Source organism: Physeter macrocephalus, chromosome 6 (assembly GCF_002837175.3).
Source record: "Physeter macrocephalus isolate SW-GA chromosome 6, ASM283717v5, whole genome shotgun sequence".
Taxonomy (NCBI): Eukaryota; Metazoa; Chordata; class Mammalia; order Artiodactyla; family Physeteridae; genus Physeter; species Physeter macrocephalus.
Window position 1 is genome coordinate 40,680,789 of NC_041219.1, and position 12,282 is coordinate 40,693,070.

The window sequence follows — 12,282 nt, forward strand, 5'->3', positions numbered from 1 at the left end:
ACCAGGGAGCCAGCTGGCAGATGGCGAGGAGTAGCAGGGCTACCGTGGCCACAGATACCAGCAACCAGTGAGAAGCACAGATAGATAGATAGGTGCATGTGCACGTGTACGTGTGTGTCTGTGGCTCTGAGAAGCCCCCTGGTTCCCAGCTGCCCCCCACACCCCTTACATTGCCTACCTTCAAGAGTACCAGATAGAATCATGGCTTCCAACCAGAGCAATGGGAAATCATCTGAATAACACTTTTCAGGACTTAGCAACCTACCTCTGGGCAGAGAGGGTGGAGGGCGCAGAGTTAAGCTGTGCTTAGCATCTGCTCAGATAGATAACTGTGGAGGCAGACCTGGGCGCAGCCTGCCCCAGGCCTTGCTGCTCTCCTCTGCACAGGAGGCCAGGGAATGGGGTTTGCTCAGATTCTATTATAGTTGCCTAGGAAATGAGTTCCCAGCAGACAGGCTTCCAGAAGGTGTGTGGGGACAACAGCAAAGGACTTGCAAATGAGGGAGATAAAGCTGCCTACAGGGAGTGGCACCGTGAGACAGACACATCACGGATGCGGGCAGAGAGGGGCAGAGTCATCTTGAGAGCTGGGGGGCCCCCAGGGCCAGCAAAATTGGGTGGTTCCTGAATTGATGGCATTAACACATCCAGAGGGAGAAGCTGTCAGGCAGGGAGGGGCGGGAAGGAAAGAGAGGCTAAGAATGAGCTTTTGGGGCATGTTAATAAAAGAAGAAGCTATTGTTGACTGCGCCCAGCTCTGTGCCAGGGGCTCTACAGTCAGCATCTCATGTCCTTCTCAACATCCTTATTCATTCCTATCTAATTACCCCACTGCCCCGTTTGCTGTTAGCAATCACGGCTGAACATCCAGCGGTGCTTTCTATGTGCTTGCCCCGGGTTAGCTGTGAGCTGGAGGTTAACTGGAGGGGCCATCAAGAGTTCTGCAGTTCAGAGGGCAGCTCTGGGGCAGCCTGCCCAGGTTCAGGCCCTACCTGGACACTCACCTGCTTGTAGTCTGAAGCAAGTTACATCTGTGTGCCGCTGTTTTATCCTCTCTGAGATGGGGATATATTAGGACTTGGGCTGTGGGGTTTTGTACGAATTAAATGGATTATCTCATGTAGAGCTTAAGACAGTTCTTCAACGCATAGAATGCACTTGATAACTACAGCCTGTGAGGATGATCGTGGCCGTCACGATGATGGTAGAAATCAGCCTGTCAGGCGTTTGGATCAATAAAAGGTTAATAAGCACAACAGCAAACAAATGGCTGGAGAGGGTGTGGAAAAAAGGGAACCCCCCCCGCCCCCCACATTGTTGGTGGGAATGTAAATTGGTGCAGCCACTATGGAGAACAGTATGCAGGTTCCTTAAAAAACTAAAAATAGAACTGCCATATGACCCAGCAATCCCACTACTGGGCATATACCCTGAGAAAACCATAATTCAGAAAGAGTCATGTACCAAAATGTTCATTGCAGCTCTATTTACAATAGCCAGGGCATGGAAGCAACCTAAGTGTCCACTGACAGATGAATGGATAAAGAAGATGTGGTACATATATACAATGGAATACTACTCAGCCATAAAAGAGAATGAAATAATGCCATTTGCAGCAACATGCATGGACTCAGAGATGATCATACTAAGTGAAATAAGCCAGAGAAAGACAATTACCATATGATATCCCTTATATGTGGAATCTAAAATATGCCACAAATGAACTTATGTACAAAACAGAAACTCACAGACATAGAGAGCAGACTTGTGGTGGCCAAGGGCGATGGGGATGGGGAAGGGATGGAGTGGGAGGTTGGCGTTAGCAGATGTGAGCTATTATATACAGGATGGATACACAACAAGGTCCTACTGTATAGCACAGGGAACTATATTCAATATCCTGTGATAAACCAAAATGGAAAAAAATATAAAAATGTAAATATGTACGTGTAATTGAATCACTTTGCTGTACAGGAGAAATTAACACAACATTGTAAATCAACTATACTTCAATAAAACAAATATTATAAAAACAGTAAGCATAGAACGCCTTTGGATAAGCCAGGATAAGCAAGACGTCTGCTTAGTGATGCTGTGCCTGTGGGCGTGTTATTTCACCCAGGCATCCTCATCTGTTAAATGAACTGTGATGAGGTTAAATGACAAAATACATGCGAAAGTGCTTGCAACAGTGCTTGGCCTGTAATACGCGCTCAATAAATGTTAAACGTTACAGTAGAAACAAAAGGACGAATGTACACAAGGGAATGCCACCTGGTAACGTCCCTCATCGAGCAGCCAGTCGGCCTCGCCTGGCGCCCCCTGTCCCTGGCCTCGTTCACATTTCTGTCCTTCATTCAACCGGTGTTTACAAAGCCGCCATCATGTGCCAGGGGACACGTGATGGGGGAGGGCGGTTAGATGTCATCCTGCAGAGAACACAATAAAACTGGAATCTGTCACTCCTGTACACTCTCAGGATATAGTCTCAACCACCGTGGCACGTTTGTCCCCTCGAAAGCGAGGCAACATTTGCAAAGCAAAGCACAGAGGTTTAAAGCTTCAAGCGCTGAACAAAGATGAGGATTCTGCTGGGTTAAAGAGGCGAGAAACCTGCCCCAGTCTCATGGATGTGGGACGTCCCAGCTGACAGAGCTGTCTAGGCCTCTACCATTCTGGAACATTCCTTGAACCTGCCAAGATATTTCATGCCTTTATACCTATTAGTCCTTAAAGCCTGAACTGAACTATCAATCACCTATTTTCGCGGCCTTCCCAGCCCACCCACACTGGCTCGTCTTCTTGTGAGTCTGAGCTCCCGTATCTTTCATCTCTGAACCTGTATTGATAATGACAAGAGCAGCAGCAGTGCGCGCAGCTGGAGTGCCCCCTAGAATGGAGCCCCATGAGGGCAGGAACCCGGCCTGTGCTGTGCACCGTGAAAGCCCCAGTGCCTAGAACAGAGCCTGGTCATGGCGGACGCACAGTGTCTATCTGTGGAATGTAGAACATGGCAGGCATGTGCTAGGTGCTCTCCAAGTACTATTCCATTTAACCTTCCCAGAACCTTAAGAGGGAAGAAAGAATATGATCCCCACTCCATAGGTGGAAAGTTTGAGCGTTAAGTACCTTTCCCAAGGTCCAGTAAATGCTGAGTAAGGAGTGCTCAGTGTTGAGATGCAGGTCGAGCGAATCCAGAGACAGCACTGTCACAATGCAGCACACTGCCTGGCACATAGTAGGTGCTCACTCAATAGTTTTTGGAGTGAATGAGCATGAGTAATATAGTTTCTCATTTCATTAAAAAAAAAAAGAGAGAGATGGTTACACGAAGTCACCAGGCTCTACTGAAGGCGGCAGTTCGCAGCAGTGGGGGTTATGGGCGGGGGCCTGGCAAAGACGTTCAGTTCTGAGCGCTGAGAATGGGCCAAAGCACAGAAAATTACCTTCTGTTGAACACCTACTAGACCCCCGCAAGAAGCTATTACTAGCCCCTTTACTAACTGAGAAAGCAGAGGACTGGGGAGACGAAATAAGCAACCCCGAGTCACATCCTTGATAAGCACGGTAGAACCTGCAGGCAAAGGCAGGTCTGCGTGACTTCCGCCATGCCTGCTGAATTTCACTTGACGTTTCTGAAATCAGGAGTGAAAGCTGCACATCTCCACCCTCATTTTTTAGAAGACACAGGTGAAGGGGCGGGAGTGATATTTTAGTGAAACTCTGCAGCTATGCCCATGCATGTAACCGATTCCATTATTTTCCAATTGATCTGTTTGTTTTTGCTATGATAATAGCTGGTTGCTAAGCAACTGCTCAGGGAGCTATGATGCTGAACTTTTTTTGGTAACCAAGTAGGCTCCCCAAAAGGGGTGATATGGGTAAGTGTCTGGGGGTCTAATCAAAGGGCTGCCAATCAGCCTGCTCCGGTATCCTGAGTTCTGAGAGGGATCCAGCCCCTTCCGTTAATGAGCAGGCTATTGCAGAGGGGGTGGCCACCTTCCTCCTCTGACACTAAGATTTAACCTCTCTGGGGCCTCAGTTTGGTCACCTGTAATAACACTTACCTCACACAGAAGAAATGTTTCCTTAAGCTAATGGCAAGTCAATATGGTTATCTTCACATGAAAAGGATAGTGCACGCTTATTTGGGACTTCTGATAGAATCGTATTCCTTACCAGTTCTCAAAATTCTAGTTCCTAGAAATGATCAAGGTCAGAGGTCATACCGACAAGGGATTAATCTCCAAAATTTACAAACAGCTCATGCAGCTCTATGTCAAAAGAACAAACAACCCAATCAAAAAATGGGCAGAAGATCTAAATAGACATTTCTCCAAAGAAGACATACAGATGGCCAAAAAGCACATAAGATGTTTAACGTCACCAATTATTAGAGAAATGCAAATCAAAACTACAATGAGTTAGCACCTCATAACGGTCAGAATGGCCATCATCAAAAAGTCTACAAACAATAAATGCTGGAGAGGGTGTGGAGCAAAGGGAACCCTCTTGCACTGTTGGTGGGAATGTAAACTGATACAGCCACTATGGAGAACAGTATGGAGGTTCCTTAAAAAACTAAAAATAGAACTACCATATGATCTGGCAGTCCCACTCCTGGGCAGGGTATATATCTGGAGAAAACCATAGTCCGAAAGGATACATGCACCTCAATTTTCACTGCAGCACTATTTACAATAGCCAAGACATGGAAGCAACCTAAACGTCCATCGACAGAGGAATGGATAAAGATGTGGTACATATATACAATGGAATATTACTCAGTCATAAAAAAGAATGAAATAATGCCATTTGCAGCAACATGCATGGACCTAGAGATTATCATACTACGTGAAATAAGCCAGAGAAAGACAGATACCATACGTTATCACTTATATGTGGAATCTAATGAAAAAAAGAGATACAAATGAACTTATTTACAAAAGAGAAGCAGACTTACAGACATCAAAAACAAACTTATGGTTACCAAAGGGGAAAGGTGGTGGGGGGGAGGATAAATCAGGAGCTTGGGATGAACACACACACACTACTATATCATAAGATAGATGACCAACAGGGACCTACTGTATAGCACTGGCAACTCTACCCAATATTCTGTGATAACCTATATGAGAAAAGAATCTAAAAAAGAATGAATATATGTATATGTATAACTGAATCACTTTGCTGTACACCAGAAAGTAACACAACATTATAAATCAACTATACGCCAATAAAATTTTTTTTAAAAAGGTCAGAGGTCACAAACTGGTGGTCTGTGGGGATGAGAAGGTTCCATTCATCCTGAAGACATGTTTGGTCTGAGTCAACAGTGTTTAAATTTTTTAAAAAATTAGTTGTCAACACTAAAAATTAAAGCACGAAAATCCAGATTTCTAGCTCCTCTTGAAAAATATAAAGACCTTAGCCTTGCCCTCTACCCTGTCCAGAGCAATAATTCCACAATCAGAATGCACAGGTGGCAGCTGCCTGAGATGGAGGCTCCAGTCTCCCTAGTGAATTGTACTCAGCATGCTTGGTTCCTTTAGGCCAAGGTCCTGGCCCCAGCAGGCATGTGTGTTTGTGACTCCTGCTATATAAGTCCATTTATTCATTTCACAATGAGGAAACAGGTTGAAAAAAACAGAATTGTTGGAAGTCACACGGTTTTTTACGGCACAGAGTGCCAGCTGGAACCAGGGTCGCAGCAGGTGACTGTCCACCATGACACTCAGAGTCAATGCCATGATATCCTGCTTAGTCCAGGAAGGACGTGGGCACAGCAGACCAAGAGGGGGCCAGCACGAGACACAGGCCAAAGCAGGCAGGACCTCTAGGTACAGGCTTTTGAAAAGGAAGTCTCAGGTGACAACATTTGAAAGAGGTTCCCTGTCTTGCCTTCCAAAGCCCAGCCACCTTTGCAGACAGTTACTGATTTCAGCTGCAGAATCTCTCTGGTCCATATACCTGTCTCTGCTGCTACTTCTGATCCCTTCGCTAGGCCGCCAACATCTCTCACCAGAATGAACACAAGAGTCCCCTAACTTACCTCCTCTGGCTCTACTGACCGTGATCCTTCCCTGATGCAACAAGAGGGATCTTCCTTAAATGCACATCTAATCATGCCATTCTCTCAGTGATCTTCCATTACCCACCCCTGACCCCGCCTCATAAAGCCCGAACTCCTTAGCGTATTTTATGAGAAGTCCTGAGGGACCCACCCTGGCTTACATTTCTGGCCACATCATCTCTTGCTGTTCTCCCCATCAGGGCTCTGGCCACCTGCCTCTCCAGAATGGATCTCTCTCTCTACCTGGAACATCGTCCCCTCTCCTGGAAAACTCTAGCTCAGCCTCAGGCCTCCATTTAGATCTAACCTCTCCAGGACATCTTTTCCTATACTGCCTGCCCCCCAGATGAGGCTGACAACCCTGGGAGAGGACACACCCATCACAGTACCTAAGGAGTCTGCGTCTTTGCTCAACTGTCATTCCTGTTGGTCTAAAGCTCTGGGATTCACAGATCGTATGTGTGTGGTTCACAGATGGGGGCCCCTAAGGTGCCTCGTAAATGGTTACTCACTAAATGAATGGATACTATGGATGGAGAAGAAAGAATCCGGAAAGTTCCACTATCTTTTCACTCTAGACGGAAGTCGCTTTGCTTCTCTGGTCTGTTTTCACATGTGCAGTAAAAGAGCACTGGACAAGATCAGTTATTCTCAACTCAGGGTCTCTGGACTCCTATAGGGCCTGTGAAGAAAGGAATGGGGTTTCAGGGGCAATCTGCAATATTTCAGATTGCGTGAGGGGAACCACACACCTCTTGTGAGGAGGTGGCTAAAGGCCAACTCAAACTTCAGGTGACTGTGTAGTAAGGAAATGCTAATTAATGGGCAATACCAGTTATCTCACATTGGGTAAGGTCATGATTAGCAGTTATTGACGTCTTTGATCCATAAAACATAGGAAGACGACATAAAACGCAGTCTGTTCATGTGTAATGTTTTTCAAATCATGAGGCCCACGAGGCAAAATTATATAGTCTTTGGATGGGGGAGCAGAGACCACAGACTTTTATGATGGGGCCAGTTCACCTTCAACTAGCTGGAAGGAAGTCTCTGCGGGTGCTCCCGCAGAAGAGCCCCAGAAGGTGGGCTGTGGTCCAATAGCGAAGCCTCTCTCTTGCTGGGGGAGGGCAGCCCTCACCCCTACCGTCTGTTCCCTTGAAAGCCCCGCCCAACACACCCAGGACCTGTCATCATGCTGCAAGCTGCAGAGGTTTCACAATTGACAGGAATCAGGGGCTGAAAGTGCTGTCTGGCCACACGGGGGCGCCCTCACTCCACACACTGGGATCCCAAGGCCCAGCTGGAGCTGGAAGACAGCTCCATTCCTGGAGTCCCTGCAGGGTCAGGAGTTAGGGCTCACAGTGCTCCGTAGCACAGCCGATGCTTTTTGGGAAGACATCTCTCATCCTCCCTGACTGAGGGCTATGTTGACTCGGGGTCGCTCACCTGTTGTTGTTGTTGTTTTAAACATCTTTATTGGAGTATAATTGCTTTACAGTGGTGTGTTAGTTCCTGCTTTACAACAAAGTGAATCAGCTATACGTATACATATATCCCCATATCCCCTCCCTCTTGCTTCTCCCTCCCACCCTCCCTATCCCACCCCTCTAGGTGGTCACAAAGCACCGAACTGACCTCCCTGTGCTCTGCGGCTGCTTCCCACTAGCTATTTTACGTTTGGTAAACGTAAAATACGTTGGTAGTGTATATATGTCCATGCCACTCTCTCACTTCGTCCCAGCTTACCCTTCCCCCTCCCCGTGTCCTCAAGTCCACTCTCTACGTCTGCGTCTTCATTCCTGTCCTGCCCCTAGGTTCATAAGAATCTTTTTTGTTTTTTTTTTTAGATTCCGTATATATGTGTTAGCATATGGTATTTGTTTTTCTCTTTCTGAGTTACTTTGTATGATAGACTCTAGGTCCATCCACCTCACTACAAATAACTCAATTTCGTTTCTTTTTATGGCTAATATTCCATTGTATATATGTGCCACATCTTCTTTATCCATTCATCTGTCGATGGACACTTAGGTTGCTTCCATGTCCTGGCTATTGTAAATAGAGCTGCAATGAACATTGTGGTAATTGACTCTTTGAATAATGGTTTTCTCATCATCTGTTGTTCTTAATAAAGACAGTCTGGAAGGGACTCCACCTGCTCAGAGGGGAGAGACTGAAGCTATGGGCATCCAAGATAACCCTGGAAGGAAAGCTGACTCAGAAAGTGGACAGACAACAGCCTGCCTTCCCTTGATCTAGAGAGCAGGGCAGGGAGGGAGCTCGTATCACATCCATGCTCTGGTTTTAGTACCAAAGGTTTAAAGACTTGTGGGAGCTCTTTTGAGAGTGGGACAGACACTAAGACAGAGACAGGCGCGCGCGCACACGCACGCACACGCGCGCGCACACGCACGCACACACACACGCGCGCACACACACACACACACGCACACACACGCGCACACACACGGAGGGAAGTGGGGTAGGGCAAGAGACCAGGAGAGAGAGAATTCAGACCCTGCTCTGTTTGGGACAGTCATAAACCCCAGAGCAGCCAGACAAGTATGAAGCAGGGCAGGCTGCAGACCTGGGGTCCGACAGATACTGGTTCAAATCCTGGAGCAGCCTAGGTGCACCTGAGCAGGTTACTTTGCTTCTCTGAGCCCCACCGTTCACAATAAAAGGGAGGGGGTAACCATGCCTGCCCTTTGGGCTTGATGTGTGGCTCCAGCAGGACAATTAATATGTGCAAACCACCCCTCATGGTACCTGGATTGGGAAGGTACTCACATGGCAGCAGAGATAACTCATGTTGACAAACGACAGTGATAAAGGATTAAAATAAATTTTGACCATTTACATCTTGTGACTTTAGTTTGCTCACGTGGGGACTTCTGGGCTAGGTGAATTCTATAGTCCCTTCCGGTTCAGATGGTTTGTTATGCCATAATAAACGCAACAAGCTGAGAGCTTTCCCCAGCTGCTGGATGCCTGCCCCACCCCAGCCCCCATGGGGAGAGCTGGAAGGAGTCACAGAGAGTCAGGCCGGCTGACCCCAGCTCCCACTTTAGTGTGAGCTCCTCATCTCGCTCCCAGTCTCCCGCTGGGAACATAAAGAATGATAATAGTACCCGTGGCAGGGACTCCGCGACTCCGCAAGGGGAGGAAATGAAATCCCACTTGTCATGCATTCAGAACAGTGCCTGACGCTCAGCGAGCACTTCAATAAATGTTAGCCATCACCACCACCTTGATTTGTCTTCCAGAAAAGGCAGTGATCTTTCTAGAATGGTTAGATGAAGGCTGTCTGATCCAAAATTGGAAGAGGAATGATATGTTTTCATAAAAGCTATAGGAAGAGCATTAGACTGGGAGACAGGAGATGCTTCCCGGACCAAGCTCTGCCATAAACATTTCATGAGGCCAACTGGGGTTCTAGTCTGATCATCGTAAAAATGCAGACACTTGATAGCCTACCTGCCCCTCCAAACCCGGCAGTCAGGGGCCATTTATCTATGGGTGGACTTGGGCAGGTGCTGTCCCCTTCTGGGTCTTGGCTGACCCGTGGACAGAGGGAACATTGGACTAGACGACGATCCTAAAGGGGGTTTTGGCCCCGGCACTGCCCGCGCCTGAGCCCCATGGGTCCTCACCTGAGGTACTCATAGAGTCCGTACATGGGCAGGAAGTCGATGTCGGACAGGAACATGTAGGGCGTGCCCACGTGCTTCATGGCCACGTTGCGCAGCAGGTTCACGGGGTAGAACTGGCCCTCCTTGTACACGATGTGGTAGGCCACGTTGTGGCGGCCCATGAGCACCTCAGAGCCCTGTGCGTAGCGGAGGAACTGCTGGGCCTCAGCGTCCGACAGGTAGAGGGCCAGGCTGATGGGCCCCTCCCAGTGCTTGCAGATGGCCTCGAGCATCTGGAGCCTGCAAGAGACGGGAAACCTGACCCATCCGCGCACGCACGCGCGCGGGCCTCATCTGCATATACAGGTGTCATCTGTGTATCCGCGCATCCTCCCGTCCGCTAGCCTGGGGCTGGGGAACTCCATCTCCATCCACAGTTGGTCAGTCAGCTCCAAATCCAAACCCCTGCTCTAAATGTTAATCACTGTGTGATGGAGGCTGATAACCAAACCTCAGTTCCTTTATCTATAAAATGGGCACAAAAACACTGAGCTTTTTGTGTCTAGTTTTTGAATGCTTCCAACCAGAGGGGTGATATGGAGTGAGTGAGTCACATCCCACTAAGCTTTTTCTTTTCAGACTCCTCTTTTCAATAGTGGGTGGGAAAAAATACATTAAATGATGTAAAGATCACTTTCCAGCTTAAAACTCCTATACCTTTCCTTCTCCCTCAGCACCTCAGCAAAGGTGTACACACTCTCCTGAAGCAGGGACCAGCCATAGGAGATTTAGCCAAACTGAGGCCATGAGTTACAAGGAGCTTTAAAACAAGTAAAAACAAGAGTAATAATAACCACAATTACTGACTCATTACTATGCACCAGACACTTCCCATAATTCTCCCCCAAACCCTGTGCCCCATCTGTCATTTCCCCCATTTTCCTGATGAAGGAATTGAGGCTCTAGATGTCCAGTCAGCTTTGGTTCTTGGACTTGCACCAAATGTGTGTGGCTAGGTTTCTGGATAGGACTTTGAAGACAGTGAGAAGAAAATACTCTTGGGTGTCTGGCAAAGACAAGGAAAAAGAAACCATGTGAATGCTGGGGACAAAAGTGAGCCTGGGGTGACGGTGTCTTCATTTTTCAGAGCGCTTATTGCTCCAGGGCGCCAGGCAATTTTGCAAGGCTACCCGAGCGGCGCTGAGCCAGGGAGAGTGAGGGTGGGGTGGGAACAGAGCCCGGAGAAAAAAACGAAAGATGCTCCCAACCGAGAGGGTTCTGCAAAAATGTTTGAAGAGAAATCTATAAAAATGTTCCCTCCCCCCACCCCCCAGAAGCATTAGAAGTGCCTGGTCCATAAAATTTATGGTTAAGAAACAGCAAAAGCCTATTTCAATTTTTCCCTACCCAGCAAGAGGTACATAATCAGCAGTCTCCTGGTCAGAATGGCCACGTTATTCGGACAATTACCAGGAAATAGATTCCATGCATTTCCATGCTTCTAAACAAAAGAAAACGGGCACACCTATCTTGTGTCAATGGCTTTCCTGATGGACTTTCAGTTTCCTCTCAGTAATTCTGTGAATTGGTATTTCGTGGATTTGCTTCCTCTTTCACTAAGGAGGATTAAGATATGCATCAGGGTAAAATGCCCTCCATTTCTCATACTTTATAGCACTTGTTAATCAAATTGACCCCAGGCAGTTTTGAAAGAGGCACTACATTCTCCACAATGCTTGATTTCACTGAAATTTGTGTTCGGCCTCTGCTACAAGGGCCCTGGTTTCTGCTGGGCTCTTGAGAATCTGGGATTTTGAATTATCCCACCTGCACCTCAGTTGCATTGTCTGCAAAGTGGGAGGACTCTGCACTTGGATGAGAGAGATGTTTGTACCAATCCTTTAAGATTTGGGGAGTACAGGGCAAGGATAATTTCTACTATGTGGACGTCAGAGCTGCTAAAGGGAGTGGTTGCAGGAGGCATGTCTGACCGAGTGTGAAGAGAGACCAGCTTCTACTGTGGATTCTCCCACTGACCTGGTTTTGGACTCTGTGTCTGAGTTTTCTGAACAGGGAGCAAACCCCGCCTGGTCCAGCCCCATCTTCCCACCTCTGCAAAAAGTTTAGAGTGAGAACAGAGACACAAAATACTTAGGGTTCTCAGGAGAAAGGGGCTGCTGATGTGACAAACATCATATCCATGCAGACTCTACAGGAAATGGTGCCAGATGTTCCAAAGGAACTCAGAGTGAAAACGAATCATAGCACAATCACTTCTGTCTCTCTGCCACTAGCTCCATCCTCTCTTCCCCCTTAAAACCAAGCTCTCTGCCAGGACCCGAACAACAGTCAAACAGACAAACTGAGCGAGGTTCATCATAATGATGATGATACATAAAGTGTGATCACGATACAATAAGTCTCTACCATTTACCTGTTGCTCACAGCGTGCCGACACATTTTGGCTGTTGTCATTTGTAACATTTACAGTAATGCTATAAACATAGTGGAGATTCTCATCACTGTTTTACAGGTGAGGAAGCTCCAGGAGGTGAAATGACTTCTTTCAAGTCACAT

The 12,282-nt window shown here is 47.3% G+C and overlaps 1 protein-coding gene across 1 annotated transcript in view; it reads right to left on the reverse strand.

Moving 5' to 3' along the window:
• The window catches only part of LARGE1 (LARGE xylosyl- and glucuronyltransferase 1), a 404,132-nt gene that overhangs the window by 19,734 nt on the left and 372,116 nt on the right, over window positions 1-12,282 (reverse strand). Inside the window, exon 11 of the mRNA XM_028490584.2 lies at window positions 9,727-10,005. Coding sequence (XP_028346385.1) covers window positions 9,727-10,005 — 279 coding nt within the window. The remainder of the gene's footprint in view (window positions 1-9,726; window positions 10,006-12,282) is intronic.